Source organism: Monodon monoceros, unplaced genomic scaffold, assembly GCF_005190385.1.
Source record: "Monodon monoceros isolate NGI ecotype Baffin Bay Population unplaced genomic scaffold, NGI_Narwhal_1 Super_Scaffold_20, whole genome shotgun sequence".
NCBI classification, from domain to species: domain Eukaryota; kingdom Metazoa; phylum Chordata; class Mammalia; order Artiodactyla; family Monodontidae; genus Monodon; species Monodon monoceros.
The window spans coordinates 49643849-49661439 of NW_021703777.1; the positions used below are offsets into that span (position 1 = coordinate 49643849).

At 39.1% G+C, this 17591-nt stretch overlaps 1 protein-coding gene across 4 annotated transcripts in view; it reads right to left on the reverse strand.

Moving 5' to 3' along the window:
- The window catches only part of SLC4A4 (solute carrier family 4 member 4), a 401333-nt gene that overhangs the window by 200805 nt on the left and 182937 nt on the right, over positions 1-17591 (reverse strand). For all 4 annotated transcript variants that reach the window (XM_029234897.1, XM_029234898.1, XM_029234895.1 and 1 more), the window contains exons 4-5: positions 12198-12333; positions 3541-3701 (exon numbers count right to left, since the gene is read on the reverse strand). In XM_029234897.1, the coding sequence (XP_029090730.1) occupies positions 3541-3701; positions 12198-12333 (297 nt within the window). The remainder of the gene's footprint in view (positions 1-3540; positions 3702-12197; positions 12334-17591) is intronic.

The following is a 17591-nucleotide window of genomic DNA, read 5'->3' on the forward strand; positions in this document are numbered from 1 at the left end:
TCAGAATGAGGCTGAATTTTTACACAAGTGTGAGAAGTGACACCCGCTTAGGCAGCGGCCCACTGCTCATGGGCCCCCATGTGGCAGTGGCTTTGCACCTGCAAAGGGAGGGTGCCCCTCGGAGGCCACTGAGAAGGAGCAGCAAGTGGACTGCAAAAAAGGAAAGAAATCGTGCTATTGTTTGTTGGATATAATCACACTCATCATGATTTCTTTTTCTTCTTGTTTGTCGAAATAAAAGTCGGGTGAAGGGGAAATGCATCTTAAGACTTAGCTGCATGTAATTCTCAAGTCTGAATAACACCACCATTCAGGAAACAACAAATCCACTGCATCCTCTGCTAGAAAAAGATTTTTTAATAATCAAGTAATGACAGTAACTGAAGTTACCATGCCATTTTACCACTTGAAATCAGGGCAGTTTTTTTTCTTTCATTTTTTTTAACCTGCTGTAAGGATTTGACTCTTTCAGAGGATTTTTAAGTATTTCTTTTCAGCCACTTACACTCTCTCAAACATGCTCTTCTCCCCACTCCTCCAAATCTAGTCCATTTTTTAAAAATTTCTTTGTTTTGCTTGTGATGTGTGTTATTTGCCTCTGAATTGTTTCTCTGTGTTATCAGCTCCAGAATGACAGCACTGGCTCCCTGCCTGCTTGCCTCAGGGATGGCAGAGCAAACACAGTACTGAGTGATGACACCTCAAAGTGACCTAGTGGTGTCCAATTTTAAAATTTAATGACATTATTAAAGCAAACGTGTGGAGGTTAGAGAAAAAAAGCCACAGCTGATAATAAAAAGTAATGGAAAATTAAACTGAGAATGTAAAATGCTTGATGAACCTTTCTTAAATGTAGTAAATACCAGAACCTCTCTCTTTGGCCATTGGCTAATGAGGCTCCAGTGTAATGTGGGACTCTGTCTTCTACTACATGGAAAGGGTAAGTTAGTTACTGAAGACCAGAAATGCCTTAAGATGGCTCTTTCTGGTGCTGAAGACCTCAAAGACAGTTTTACAGAAAAGCCCAAGTATATACTTCAACTTTAACGTTCATCACCCATCTTGACCAGCCAGCTCCAGGCACAGCAAAGAAGCTGTGAGGTTTTTTTCTAGCTCCATCTACTACACCTTTCAGAAGTTTTCCCCTGCTCATGAAGTCCCTGAGCATCTCTTGACCTGACTCAGTCTACACTCAGCCCCTGCTAGGTGACATGTAGAAAGATCTGGATAAACTCATTCATACTGGGATAGTCATCAAAGTAAGTACAATTACACCTGAGATCCTCATTCAATTCTAACGACGCCCTGAGAGGTCTACCTTCATCCACTTTTTATGGATGAGAAACAGAGACTGCGAATAAGTTAAGCAATGTGCCTTGTCTGTGGTCACACGTGCTAGTAGGGGTAGACTTTAATTAACCGCCACCCCCACTTTAAATCCACCATTATTTCTGCAACACCACTCTGCATCTCATGGAATGAATATATATGACATCTGCCAAAGAGTATGTATATTTTAATATAAAACAAACCCTGGGTTCAGTGAAATGAATCTCCAAACAGTGGAAGTTCAGGCAGTAACCACGGTCTACGGTAGGACTTTTTTTTTTCCAATACAGGGAACTTCCCGATGACCCTTAAACCACAACACACAGATTGCGATCCATTGCCCAGTCACAAGTTTAATTCCCATTTTGCTTTGCACTTAGGCACTTCTGACTTCTAACTTCAGACATCTTTGCTCTAGATTAGTTCTTAAAGCCTGAAAATTGCAAATCTCGCTCAGAAACTGGACTGATTTTTGCTAACCATGATACTTTTTGGGATAACAATCTCTCTTGCAGCTTTAACAAATGAAGAAAAGTCAGTGAAACAAATAGCCTGGAAAACCATTCATTCCCTTTGCTTCTCTCTGTCTTCGTAGATGGGCTTCATCTTCCCTGCATACAATAATCCAACAGCTCTCCTCATATATCAGGTGTCCTTTTTCAGTCTCACCTGCCTTGTCAAATACAAAAAATTCTACGTAAAGCAGTATTTCCAACATTATCTTCTCACTACCTATGCGGACATGGATTTGTAACTTATCCCATTTACAAAGTGGTAGATTTGCAAACCTAATTTCAGGGCCTAGAATAGTGTCTGGCTCATTGTAGAAGGCCATGTACCACTGCTGAATAAATGCATAAACTACTTCATTCTGTCCACCCAGCATCTTCACATTAGTCTTTCTCCCTTCTCCACTTGTACCTTAAGCACTTCAGATGCAAGGAAAGCATGGAGCTGCTTTGTAAATCTAACTAACAAGCTCTCTGAAGAAGAAACAGATGTGTATAGGTCAGCAAGATATATGCCTGATTTGAGAACGGATCTTCTCTTCCAATACAAATACTATAGCCTTCCCGTTGTCCATAAAGACACAGATGCCATAGACAAGCCCTCTGCCTACAGATATTCAAAGAAATTTCGAGATTACACAGGAGTTTTACACTGGTCATCAGGGCCACGATCCACATCCTCTCCTCACAATCCCAAAGTAGGCCCACTGCAGACCCTTAAGAAAGTGCAGTTATGCAGTCACCGAGTTATGGAATTTTCCTAGGAATAATAAGCAGAGCCCCTGCACCTCTCCTTAAGGAACACATGATCTTTAGCACACCAACCTGAAGGATAATAAGGCAGCTTAGGCCAGTCTCTTGCTAGAAAATGAAAACAATAACCTCTCTTTGGAATGTAGCGACGTGTGCTCAAGGTGTTCAACATGGTGAGCTGACATTCACTACACAACACTAATTACAAAGATGCCAAAGCTGCTCTGCACCATGAGGTTCAGTGACTTGTCCGGGGTTGTACAAATGATCCTCGGCACCACCATGACCTGACTCAGTCATTAATCCATAACGTTCTGCTGGTTCCTTGCCCCACCCAATTTGCTCTACCTACAGCGAAAAGAGCTTGACTTTCACCTACAAAATCAGCCCAACTGAGGGACTAGACCTAGACCAGTTTCCTTCTTACAGAATATTCAAACTGTATTTTACAGATGACAAAACTGAGGCCCAGAGAAGCTCAGCGCAATGTCTAAGGTCAAGGGAGTTCTAGAAATCTAGTGTCCAGACTTCCAGTCCAGTATGACCAAGGACGAAGGGGAGGTGTTCTATTTAAAATATTAATCTTATGCTAATAAGTGGAGGAATGCAAATCTGTACATATAAACATGGTAATTTTTAATATAACATAAAAGTGAAAAGCATAAAAGAGAGGACTGAGAACCAAAACTGGATGGAAATACACCAAAATGTTAACAATGGCTATGTCCAGATGGAAGTATGATGGATGATTTTTAATTTTTTTCTCAATATTTGTATTTTCCAAATTTTTTGCAATAACCCTTACTAGTTTTATAATATAAAAAAGAGAGAGAATAAATGTTAGAATATTCAGCTCCGCTTACACTACAAGTCATCTGCATTGAAAGAGACTCATGGAGAGGTAGGTAGAGCAGAAAAAAATGATAGGAACTTAAGACAACATACTTACCCACCAACTGCGGGAGAGAAGAAGCCTCCCTGTCCAGCATGATGGATCCTTTCTCCATACATGTCCTCAGCTCAAATAAGCTATGAAGGGACAAGGTGGCCACGTGGGGCTTGCTCCATCTCTCCCCACCCTGTTCCACTTTTTCTTCAAACTTAATCCACCTAGAAACATGAGATTAGTGAAGAACCATTAAAAGTGTTCTCATCACCTCTGGAAATAGCAACACCAACCCCCCAGATCCACCCCCACCAGCACTTCCAAAATGTCTCCTTTTGTGGAGTCTTAAAAGCTTATTCTATCATTAACTGCATTACCTTTATAAATACACCAAACAGACTCACTAGACCGCTCCTCCCCCTGACGTTAGAGAGAAAGAAAACAAACCAAAAGGAGCCAACGCCTCCTTGGTTTTATATCTGTCTATATGTAACCATGAAATCCTTAAGAATGACTACTGAACCAAATTTTTCAAATAATGTAGGAAAAATATGCATTTCAAATTCTCCATGTGGGTAGAGCCTACAGTGTGTAAAACAACCACCACTGTGAGAATTCTGTTGTGACTTCACAAGGCACGTTTATATAAGGTAAAATATCAGCATGAATCAATGCCGATCTTAAATATTTGAAAGTACGGTGCGTGAAGTGGTCAGACAAATGAAATTCCCTTTTCATGCTTAAAGAGTGCCAGCATGTGTTGCTGTATCTTACTTTAATACATCTCTCTCAGTTGACACATGTTCCCCTCTCATTGAGATGCTAATAGCTTTACCCCTCATGTTTGGCTCCACATGTGTTTAAAAATACACAAGCTCAGGGAACAATGCATCTACTCTGATAATAACAGATCTCTTATTAACCTTAGTAATGGAACAAAAAACCCTCTCTTATAGTTTCTTCTTTCTAAGATTTGTAGATGTTTTGATAACTTAGCAATATATAGGAATGAAAAAAGTTTAATGGAAATGAGAGCGAAACACATTTGACAGTCTGTATCCCACATATTATACATACTGACTCTTCCTACACTGGTAAAGGAAAACAAGAAAGCATTATCATTTTGCTATTCATCAGGACCCAAAGAAAAATGCTGCTTTCTATCACTTCAAACCTCTGAAAGATACTGAACAAGATAAAGAGGGGGTTAAAAATTGTTTTCCTACATTCTTCATGCAAAGGCTTAATGATTGAAAAATGTTTGCCTAGAAAAAGCTAAACACTCACCCAACTCATTAAAGATGAGAACAAAGGGCAGAGATCAGAGAAAGCTCTACATAAGGTATTATTTATAGACCGCTCACCACCCCCAGAGGAAGAAAAGAACACATTAGTAGAACCATGAGTGAAAATAGATCAACAGATCAGCCACAATGTCAAAGAAAATTCAGAATTTTAATCAAGCCCAACACTCATGTGATTCATAAGTACATGAGCCATATCCCAAAACTCCCTCTTCCCTCTCCCGGCCAGGAAACTTCCACACTTCAATGGCAACCTTAGCCCCAGCTTCACCCTCCACTTTAAGACCCTCCTCCTTTCCCCTGTATCCCAAAAAATGTAGGCAGTAGAGATTTTTCCATGTTTTCCTCACATTAAAAAGCCAACACCAAAGAAGTTCTAAAACTTCAGAACTAGACCTTGTTTATTCTACAAAAGTGGTTGTGAAACATTCTGAGAGAAAGACCTTTAATATTCTCGTGTGTGTGTGTGTGTGTGTGTGTGTGTGTGTGTGTGTGTGTTTGAGAATTAGTAGTTCTTCACCTTGGTTGGTATTAGAACCACAGAAATAGAAGGAAGTGAGAGAAAAATAACAACTTTATATTACATTCTTATAGAATTCCATGGATTTGCCAAAACAATAAAAGGTAATTGGGTTATTTTGAGAGTAATCATTTTATGGAGTATATTACATTGGCTAACTTTAGGCATATTATCTTTTCAGGCTTACTCACAGAACCTCTAACCATGTTGACTGGGAGCTAGTATATGAATCATATTTACATCTGATGTTACAGTTTTTTGCTCAAGATGAGACTCTAGAAGATTCCATAGTATATGAAACCTAGTCAGGGTTACATATAATTATGTTATTGATAAAGAGTATAGTGACCTTGTTTTTATTCCTAGGAGTATTCTTATTAGCTGAGGGATAGAATCTTTAGTCACAGAATTTAAGTCCAAGATGAATGACAAGGGCCAGCTAGAAACTCAGTAAATGGGAGTGTTCTATACATACAGCCTTCACTTCCCTCTTCTCTTTCCTAAATGATAACCAGTTGCCCTTCTATCAGTTACCATCAATCTGTATGGCCAAATCCATTTTGTAAAAGAAAACTAAGCCTCACTTACATACGGTATGTGACAGTAGCTCTTTTCTGCTATCATCTTCAACTGTCCAAACAATATAAGTTTAATAAAATGTTCTTTAAGAAAAGAAAAAAAGGAACAAAACCATTGCATTCTTCTGTGACCAATCTCCTTTCCACAGTTTATCTTAAATATGACTTTGAACAAGTTTTAAAAGTACCTTTAGAAATAATAAATCCCAACTAGCTTGGATTTAGGGAATAGTATTACTCACCCTCCCGGATTATACCAGCCAAGATTAGGTCAAGCTTTAACCATAATGGAATGGGAATGTAGTCTCAAAAAGCCAGTTCCTTAGAATCTACATTCCTAAGAGACAAGTATTGTCTCATAGTTCAGTTTAAGCATCTATTTCACTTTGAGTTCAGTAAATATTGTATGTTGAGATGATGTCATATCATAGTATAGCTAATTGCACAAGATAACTCTGGGATAATGACTATTAAATTACCTTAAAATACATTGCTCTAATTGTTCAAGGAACTGACTGTACTTCCAATATACACTTTTACTCAGAAAGTAATGATTTACCCACTTAAACAGATTGTTTGCAGGTAGTTTCATTCCAGAAACTACACATGCTATGTCTATCCTCCTCACATATCAAGGACAAATTTGGAAAAAACTGAAAACGACTCAGTTCAAATCAGAACCCATTAAAGAAAAGGGTAAGGCAAAGGTACCAAAGTTCAGGCTATTGGAGTGTCAATGAATTTGTAAAGGTGCTTTAGAACCATGTAATTACATTTTTTTAAAAAAAGACATTTTTACTGTAAAATGTACTAAAAGCTACTATCTACCCTTCATAATAACTATGAATAACCAAGTATTTGCAATAAGTTTCCTACTTTTCCTTTTGTCTCAGTACTTGACATGTTATAAGAAAATTAATTTCAGAAGCTGGCTTTTTAAATGCTGGCAATTACAAAACTGTTGTAACCTTGAAGGAAGAGTTTATTAGGTGAAGTTTATTTATTCCAAGGTCTTTGAAGAATAATGATAAAGTACACTGCAGTTTAACCCACTCTGAGTGACTGCCAACCAAACAGCATTTCACTCATTTGTTGAAGAAATAGAAAGTCCACTGGGAAACACTGAATTTTGCAACTTTCCAATCATATGATTAAATATACTTAAGAAAAGAAAAGACCTCTAACTTTAAAACATGCCAGTTTTACAGTGGAAAATAGACATGACCTCTGTCTTGGAATATAATCCAACTACGTAAAGCTATTTTAAAGCAATAATAAATTTCTTGCTAACTAGTAAGTGCCTCATTGCACATAAAAGAAGCCAACGCTAGTGTGCATCTGGGATAAATGATGTTTTTTAGGAGAATTCTTAAATATCTAGATCAACTGTGAAAGTTATTGCAAAACAGTGTAGTAAGCACATATAATTACATAGATGATTAAATTCCTTATTCTTCAGACTTTTTCTTACAGAAAAAGTAAACTTGGTCTAAAATGGAATTTTCCAGAGCCATCCAGTAGAGGAGAGATAGAGGGGTCAGGGTAGATTGGGAACAGAGAGGGCCCTATGCAAAGCCCCAGGGTAAGTGCATGTGGCTGTGTTTGATGGCCAGGCCCCGAAGTCATGTTCTCCAGAGGCAGGCAGGGTCACTCGTGCTGTCCCACTAGAACTGAAACATCAGTACCCTTTTCCTTTGTTGGCTTGTTGGGTTTATTGAAACTCGTGATGTCTTTCCTTTTTACCCAGGTTTGGCCGTAAAATTTGAATCGCAGGGAAGAGGGGAAGTGATCTTTAACATATATTCTTATAACAGTGATAAATTCCAACATGGCCCATCTGAATATTCGCTGAGGGAAAACTGAAAGCCAATCACCATGTTTACAGACATCACTGACTCAAAGGAATACAAGCGTTTGGAGTGGTAGTGATAGCCCTTCTTCCTGGCTTTGGGCCAACACCAAAGCTGGACCATGACTTATTCTTCTACCGGTCTTCTTCATGAATCCATTAGCTAACGCCTAGCCACCTAGAAATTGTTAATGAGAAGCATAGGCTCGTTCACTAATACCAAATATTCCATTATAATTACTGCTACACCACTGAATGTCAGTATTCTAATGACCTAACACTGAGGATACTCCTTTGAAAAAGAATATTCTCTGCATTCCACTGATTATATACATTTCTCAGGTCTGATCATTCTACCCTTGGGAGAGTCTGTGAAAATTCAAAGTTCTGACTTTCAGGAAAGGGAACAGCAGGGAAAAGATGTGAAAAAAGAGGGTGGTAGAATTGACTTCAAACTTCATGTAAATAAAGATTTCCCTTGTTTATAGTTTTACATGACTACTGTGCTTTGTGAGACTTCAATGGGGATATTTTTCCTAACACTGAAAGCATTTTCCTTATTTTTTGAGACACACAGCTAACCTGAACTTCCTGAAGCAAGACTAAAACTGCAGTAATGCTGAGACTCAATGTATGATATTCTTGGTCAAAATCAAATCATTAGTCAACTGAAAAAAGTATAGAACATGAAAAGGGAGAGTACTAAAGAGGGTACTATTGTGTTCTATGGGGTGTAGGCTCACAGTAGAAACTACACTGAGCTTGAGAAGTCTGGCAGGCTAGTTCTCTATGGAATAAAATAGTCCATTTAATTGGAGTTTTCACAAAAAGCAAATAATTCTCCATTTTATGTTAGCCAAAAGAATATTCATGCTGCATTTTCATATGTAAAATGAGCTCCTTCTAAGCACTAAACTTTTATTAGTCTGGTAGGTTTGAGAGCTTTTCATGGGGAAAAAAAGCCCTATCAGGTCTGGAAACTGGACATCATAAATGGCAGTCAGAAATTACTGCAAAAAACATTCAGAAGCAGAGTTGCGTTGCAGGAAGTAAAAATCACTGTCAATTTGAATCATTTCTGGAGGCACAACCACCTCCAAACTTTCCAACAGAATTTAGGTAGAACAGTAAACTAAGAATCAAGGTTCTATTTCTCTATTCTTTCATTCTATAAGCACGCATTTCTCGATTGTGGACTGTGTGCCAGGTAGTTGCAGACACTAGGAATATAGTGGTGAACAAAACAACCAAAAATTCCTCCCCTCATGGAGCTTTAATTTTATTGGAAAGAGACAATAACAAGATATGTTAATATGCTAACTGCTGATAAGTGCCAAAGACAAATAGAATGGAGGATGAGGGATAAGAAGGTTTGGGGAAAGTTTCTATTTTAGACAGGGCAGTCACTGAGAAGGTCACATTTGAAAAAAGACCTGAAGGAGGTGAGGAAATGAGCCAGGGAGATGACTGTGGAGTACAGCAGGGAGAGCATTTCAAGTGCAAACCGCATTTGAACAGCAAGTACAAAGGCTCTGACACAAGAGTATGACCAGGCCAGTGAGGCTTGAGCAGAGTGAACCAGGGGGAGAGAAGTAAGAGATGAGGAGATGAGGTCAGAGATCATAGTGTGTAGTTCATGAGGGAGGCAAGGGCAGGTTCAGGGAGATGGACTAATTAGGAAGCATTTGCAGTAATCTAGATGAGAAAGGATGGAGGCTTGGACCAGGGTTGTGGCAGCACTGAATGTGAGATATGGTGAGATTCTGAATATCTGAATAACATTGAGGGTAAACTAAATAGGATGTGCCAGTGGATCAAGTAAGGGGTGTAGAGAAAGACAGGAGTCAAGGAAGACTCCAATCTTTCTGGATTGAGCAACTAAAAAAATGGAGTTGTTCATTGTGGCAGGTAACTCTGTAGGAGGAGATCTGTGGTGGGTAGGTGAGAAGTTCAGTTTCTGACACGTTACTTCGAGATGCCTACTACCCAACCAAATATTTGTTTTCAATCAAACAAGGCAAGAAGTCTGGGCTAGAGATCTAAACACAGATGGCATCAGCATATTGATGAATTAGTTGGAAACATCAAACAAAGGTCCTCTCTTGGGCTTTATCAATGGTGTACTGGGTAACTTGGGTCTGTCATTGAGCTGTCCATTAGTCAGAAAGAGATGGATTATCACCGAACTCCAGCTTTGATCACATAATATTTCTAAGAAAGTATTATATTTAGAACAGTAGATTCTAAGGCAATGAGTTCTCAACTAATCACGCTCAGCAAATGTTACTGAGCACCTATTACGTACCAAGCGCTGCAAAGCACTGGGAATACAGTAATGAAAGACAGACATGGTGTCTCCCTCTAGACAAATTAGTGTAATGAGGGAGACAAAATGAAAACAATACTATCACATATATGATTAATTAATAGTAATTGTGGCAAATCCTATATGAGAAGTTATAGGAGGTAGACTATTTGTGAGTATGTTTCTTCCTGGACAACTTCCCCCGATACATGGTGTACTCCCACCGTACTTCCTCTCCAGCTGTACATACAGTCTCTCAGGGACCAATGACATTACCAAAATGACACATATGTTCCTAAGGAAATAGTAAGTCTTTAAAGATGGTAAAGTATTCATGACCATCCTAACCTTTAAGAACCTTAAATGAAAATACTATGTCCATCTCATTCAATGTTGAACTACCTATACAATGAGCTGTGATCTCTTCACATTTCTGGGACCGGGGTCACATAAAATAAAGTGTAGTCTGCATTTGGCTGAAAGAGAAAACAGAATGCTACACCTGAATTCTACTCTATATAGTTACTCACACAGAATTTTAAGATGAAAGTAAGAATCAAAGGAACTCTTCTAGTCGCAGCTGACTACACAATTATACGCACAGGGATGGAACTTTTAGAGCTATAAAATACGCATGATGTTAGAGAGGATGCAACCCAGTATGACCCTCATTTGATAGTATAGAAAACACAAGCTCAGGAAGACTACATGACTATATAACTTGCCCAAAGTTAAACAGCTAGTTAGCAGCAAAGCCAAGACTAAACCAAAATCTCCCCAACACTTAACTCATGCTGCACCAGTATAATTCTCACTCTGTTTTTTTTCTATTAGAAAGAAGGAAAAGGAAGAATGAAATGGAGATACTGGTACAAGTTTTCACTTTGAGAGCCTTCTTTCGGAGAATGTTTTATGAACTGAAAGTATACTTTATGAAGGACTTTTAATATCCAGGTTATTGGTACTGAGAGGGGAATAAGAGACAATTACTATATCATGGAAAGTGGCCCCAAAAGAATAAAGAGTGAAGAGCTTCAAGTGGCAGCCTCAGAGATGGAGGAGCAGAAATGAGTTATTGCCCACTTCTGTATTCCCAGTACCTAAAACAGTGCCTGATGTGTACTATGCATTCAGAACATAGTTGTTGAATTTAACTGATCTGAATTAAATGACTATAAAAGGCATATGTTAACATTATTTTGTTTGTGCAAGTCAAATGCATTGAATCCCCATATAATGATGACAATGAGAGACCAATAACTGTATTATATCAACGTCTTTATGGTACACAATTTTTATATGTTATAGAAGATTTAGTGTGGCATATATAACTAAATATACATGCAGAAAGACAGAAAGAAAAGCTCTTATTGTGAGATTAATGAAACTTTAGATATTTGTGCAGTGCTTAACAATTTACAAAGCATTTCCATATATATATACCTGTATGTATGTATATAAATATCCATGATATAATTCGATATCTAGTAGAACCTTATATTTACATATTATATATCTTATATCACATACATATATATTATATGTAATAGACATTATTATCCACTATTTGTTGATGATGAAATCAAAGTTCTGAGAAACTGTTATGCAGCCGGCAGGTGACAAAAGTCTGAAATAGAACTCAGGTCTCTAACACTTCCAATTCAAGTGAACCTTCTATTTGCTTTCACTGGATGTTTAAAAGATGACAGGTTTTCACCTGGAATAACGGCAAGTTTGTGTGTAGCAGTCATTGTCTTTGCAACCTCCCTCCTAACAGGGAATGGGTAATATAAGTCAGACATGGTTTCACAAGATACCTTGGCATGTGGAGACTGTGAACACATATCACTAGGCTATCATGTTTAGGTGCTGGAGTTTCTCTCTTTTAAATATTTTACTATTCAACAGCATACAAATGGAGATTTACTTCTAATTCCTTATAAAGGTTAAAATTCTAACAATGCAGATCAATGACTTCAGCAGTGAAATAAAGGGTGTCCTGCGTCCATGTCAATGTCAAAATCGAAAAAGAATCCTTTTACTCCTTAACCCAGCCAACCTCATGCTCATCAATCATCTGGGCTAGAGAAAGGAGCTCACAGACAAGAATCCTGCCCTGCCCTTGTTTCCCCACATCAGTCCTACACAGTCAGCTATGGCTCACCTCGCTGTCTCCTTCCACTCCATCTCCTGTCCATCCACAGCCAGCAGCTCATCCAGTTCCGTGAAGAGTTGAGGGGGTGCTGGACTGTCATCCTCCTCGCCCAAGATGAATCGGATGCGCTCTGCGGCAGGAGAGACTGCAGAAGTGAAAATACTGTGGTTAAACATTGGCTGGACAACCCTGAGGAAAGTGTAACTCCGAGCTCTTCCTCCGTCCCCAAAGCTGATGGGCTTCCCTTCCACATTTTCAGTGGACATCTTCCTTGCTGAGCCTTCCTTGTCCCCAATCTAAAGACAAACAGGAATCCAAGGCCTTCTCTAGTCCTTTAGTTCTGAACTGTGTCTCAGCTCTCCACCACTCTCCAGAAGGACAGCGCTCCAGTTCTGTGTGGCGACTGGCAAAGAACCTTTAGCCCTCTGATGAGCTCAGGTCCAACCACATGACCTTCCCTCCTTCCCCACTGATGACCCATCCAAAAGTATAAGACAGAAACCAGCTTGAGCCAATCACTTTTTCTACAACAGTGGGAGGGGGCAACAGAGCACCCCAATGCTGGGTTTCCCCCAGGCCCCCGCCTCCCAGTCACCCTCCCTCTGTCCAATGCCCAAAGCAGCCCACACCCTCGCAGGTTCCTCACTGCCCATAACTGCCTAACTGCAAAGCTGATGAAGGAATATTTAACAAGATGGAGCCTCTTCTTTACATAAGGGCAGTACCCAAAAATGTTTAGTCACACTTCAGTGCGCTTGAAAAACAAGCCCAAGTAAAATATTGTACACACGAAGGGAAAAAAAATTTCCAACACACTCAAGCACATAATTGAATGCCCTACTAGCTCCTTTTGACCCCATCTCCTAAAAATCATGTAATGAAAAATTAACTAGAATTTCCCCCAGGTTGTGGGCTATTTTCTCTTTCTTTAAAAAAAATGGAAAGCATTTGGAAACTGATGGCTATATTACAAAACTAAGGCCCACAGATACTCCTTATAATCCCTGGGTAAAACCAAGAATATACATGTAACTGCAGTCCGAGTACACAGATTTATTCATATGCAGAACTTTGTAGAAATACATGTACTCAACCTAAAAAAACAAAAAACTTCCTACCGTCTGAAAACCACTATAATCAGGACAGAATAAAATTCCGTAGATGAAAATATATTTACTACAAATAAACCCATGAAAAAATACTCAACCTACCTAGTAATCAATACTATTAAAATAAAATACATGTTTTACCTATAAAAATGGCAAAAACTGGGCTTCCCTGGTGGCGCAGTGGTTGAGAGTCCGCCTGCCGATGCAGGGGACAGGGGTTTGCGCCCCGGTCCAGGAAGATCCCACGTGGGCCCGTGAGCCATGGCCGCTGAGCCTGCGCGTCCGGAGCCTGTGCTCCGCAAAGGGAGAGGCCACAACAGTGAGAGGCCCGCGTGCCGCAAAACAACAACAACAACAACAAAAAAAACGGCAAAAACTTTAAAGAATGATCATCTCAACGTTGGCAAGGGTTTAGGACACATGTACCAGCACCTTCCAATTTATGTCGCTGGTAGGAGCCTAAATGCGAACATCTCTCTGAAAAGGTATGGAAATGTTTTTAAAGTGTATCTATCCTGTGAGTCAGCAATTCTACCACTAGCATCTACCACTAGCAAGATGTTCATTCTAAACACATAACAGTTGTTACCACAAAGTCTTAACTACAGAGGTGACCACTACAGCATAGTTTATAATTGAGAGAAACAGAAAAAGCTTAAATGTCCAAAAAGGAGGATTGGTTAAATAAACTATATTACAACCATTCAATCAAATACCACACAGTCATAAAACATGAAGATGAGATTATTGTTTTTTGACATATATATCATATAATATTAATTGAAAAAAATAAAATTACAAAATCATATGCATAAAGCAATCCCATTTTGGTAAAGAAAAAATTACACATATATCCATAAAATAGTCTGGAAATGAGAGAGCCCTTATTTTGCATGGTTCTAATGAGTGTGAATTTCAGCTACCACAGTTTGGTTAAAGAACACTAGTCCCCCAACAACACAGTTCAAATTTCAGCTGGATGGTAAATTCACTGTGAGTAATTGCATAAAATACAATTACTGTATTTTATGTACTGTATTTTACGTATATGTACATAACATATATGCATCATGATCGTGACCAATCATAGCGCTCCTTTCGAAGTCTGCCAGTGATTGGTCACTACACATTTGTTATCCAGTTCATGCACAGACAGCAAAGTGTGTAGCTGTGCTGCCTTCTTGTCTTCCAATGATAAATTCATATGACATGAATAATCAAAAGAGGGAGCTAGCCAACAAAGATGAAAGTACAGCACAGAAACAAAAAGTACTAACACTGGAAGTGAAATCTATGTCAAATACGAATGGAGTTACAGAAGACCTAGCTGATTATGGGAATGTAGATAATGCTGCCGTTCCCCATTTGAGAGACTCTAGATGTACAGTCAGAGGAACTTAGTGAAGGCAAACTCATTAACATCAATAGTAAGGCAAGTGGTTGTAACAGGATGCTAACGATGTCCCAGAGGGAGTGATGCTGGCAAAAATCTTTCATGTTACAGGAACCCTCAGAGACATTCCCTAACACGGAAAGCGCAAACGATAAAATGTTGGAAGCTGATCCAGACTTAGAGAGGAGAATGACAATTGCTCTGGGCATAGAAAAGATGCTCACTCCATTTCATGAATTGTACTGTAGGAAAAAGGCAAACTACTTCCGATAAGATTTTACGAAGAAATCAACCACTTTAATCTCAATGTTTCTAATGTTTTAAATTAGCAAATACTAAATAAATAACTAGTTTTACTATTTTTTTCACTTCCCTATACCTTTATAGCCAACAGTAAGAGAGATTTTAATGATTTGGCAAATTTTTTTAAAGGTCAAAGAACAATAATAACTCTTCCCATTGATCATTAGGATTGTTTTGTATAATTTCAGCTTGCATAGTCATTTTTATGGTCCTGCGCTACAGTGTAAAGCAAGGACTGCCTGCATACATACCTTTTAAATGTTATGCAGTTTGTTTCTAGGACTTCTATTTTCTTCCTTTCACCTTCCTATCAATTTTAAAACGTGCACAACTCATTCATGTATTCATTCAGCAATATTTATTGAGTACTGTCTATGTTCTAAATAGGCTCTGCTTCAGGCTTTGAAGATAAAGCAAAGAACCTGACAAAAAGGTCCCTATTCTTACTGAGTTTAAATGCTAGGAGGGAAAACAAACATTAACTAATTAATTAATTACTTAAGTGAATAAATAAATTAGTACATAAACCAATAAACAAGAAAAATATCTGCAGACTGTTTTGTGTTCACAGAACATTAAAATAAGGTAACCGAATACATATTAATATAAGATACAATATGTTTTACTTTTGTAATTAGAAAAAAAGCTTTGAAATTTCTTAAATCTCTGGGAGAAAAAAATCTAAAGTTCCAGGACTTTTGTGTAAAAACATTTGCAATGCCTTTCCAATCAAGAAATGGGATGTGGGCTTCCCTGGTGAGGCAGTGGTTAAGAGTCCGCCTACCGAGGCAGGGGACACGGGTTCGTGCCCCGGTCCGGGAGGATCCCACATGCCGCGGAGCAGCTGGGCCCGTGAGCCATGGCCGCTGAGCCTGTACGTCCGGAGCCTGTGCTCCGCAACGGGAGAGGCCACAACAGTGAGAGGCCCAAATACCAAAAAAAAAAAAAAAAAAAAAGAAATGGGATGTGTAACTATTTTAGAGGATCAGAGAGGGCATGAAAGAAATGATATGAGGGTAAGAAATGACTGGCAGAATTTAGAATCTGGACACTACTCCTAACAAGTAGAGTGTTCACACTACTAGAAATGTAGTTATTCAGCAGAGTGGTTCTGAAACTGACAGTCACAAATTTAACTGACTTTTCATCAACATTCAACATCAAAGATCCCTGAGATAGAATTCGCTTTTAGAAGGGAAAAGTCTATGTTTAGAGAATCAACTTTTTGTCGCTTTCTAAAAGATATGATGTGGGTTTGTCCCCATCTCTAACAGAGAAGAATACATGTCTCTCCTGCTTAAAGAACAGATTCTCCTGCACAGACACTACACACATCTTTGCTGAGCTCTAATCCACAGGTCTGGTGCTCTCAAGTTAGGGAAATACAACTCACTGCTTATCAGACAGCAACTCAGCTGTGACTTCTGTAAAGTGGAATGGAAGAAGGATGTAACGTTGTTACCTCCAGGTCTTCCTCTCCAGGTACTATATCTAAGCACCTTTCATAAGTTGTCTTATTTATTAAATACAGTCTCTGAGCAACCAATATAACAATCCCTTTGGGATAAAATTCCAAAATTGTGTATCAGAAATGAGCTTTCTACTCTAGTTTCTTTGCTCAGTTGCTCCCCTAATCAGAAAGAAGCTTCCCCAGGAATCAGAAATAAGAGGTCACAGCAATTGTATTGTCAATATCAACATGTGGGAGGGGCATCCTCTATGGCCAGCAAATACCCTCCCCAATTTCTAACACCATTCTTAACACAAAGATATGCAGAGTGAGAGTCTACCCAATGAAGTACATCAGGAATTCGTTTTTTTCCATAACTTTTGATCAGATCAAGAAATAAGCTAGGGCTTCCCTGGTGGTGCAGTGGTTGAGAGTCTGCCTGCCGATGCAGGGGACACGGGTTCGTGTACTGGTCCGGGAGGATCCCGCGTGCCACAGGGCTGGGCCCGTGAGCCATGGCCGCTGGGCCTGCGCGTCCGGAGCCTGTACTCCGCAACGGGAGAGGCCACAACAGTGAGAGGCCCGCGTACCACAAAAAAAAAAAAAAAAAAAAAAAAAAAGAAATGAGCTAAATACAAGACACAGTATTGCATTGAGACTCTGGAGCCAAACTGTCTGGGTTTGAATCCAAACTCTGCTGCTTATTTGCTGTGTGATCTGAGAAAAGCTAGTTAACCTCTCTGTGTTTCAAGTTCCCCACCTGAAAAATGGGATAATGATGATCACCATAGTAGCTAAAATACAAGGTTTAAGTTCATTAAAAAATTGTTGACCCTTACTAGCAAAACCTGCCTAACTTCTAAGAAAGAAAGCTCTCACAGATATTAGCCTTGACAACCCTTATAGGTTGAAAATATATAAGGTAAGAAAGAAAATAGCCAAAAGTTCTGCATGTTTTACTTCAGTGCATTAAGTGGCTTCAGTAATGAGAACACAAAGGTGTGTGTTTTAGGAAACAGCCAATGAAAGAACAAGGGGAAAATAAAGAAACCCCTTCTGCCTCACTTTAATACTGGGGGAGGGGGGGCAGGTGGGGGGCAAAAACATCAGAAAATCAACTTGCTTTACGGATGAATAGATTATGATTC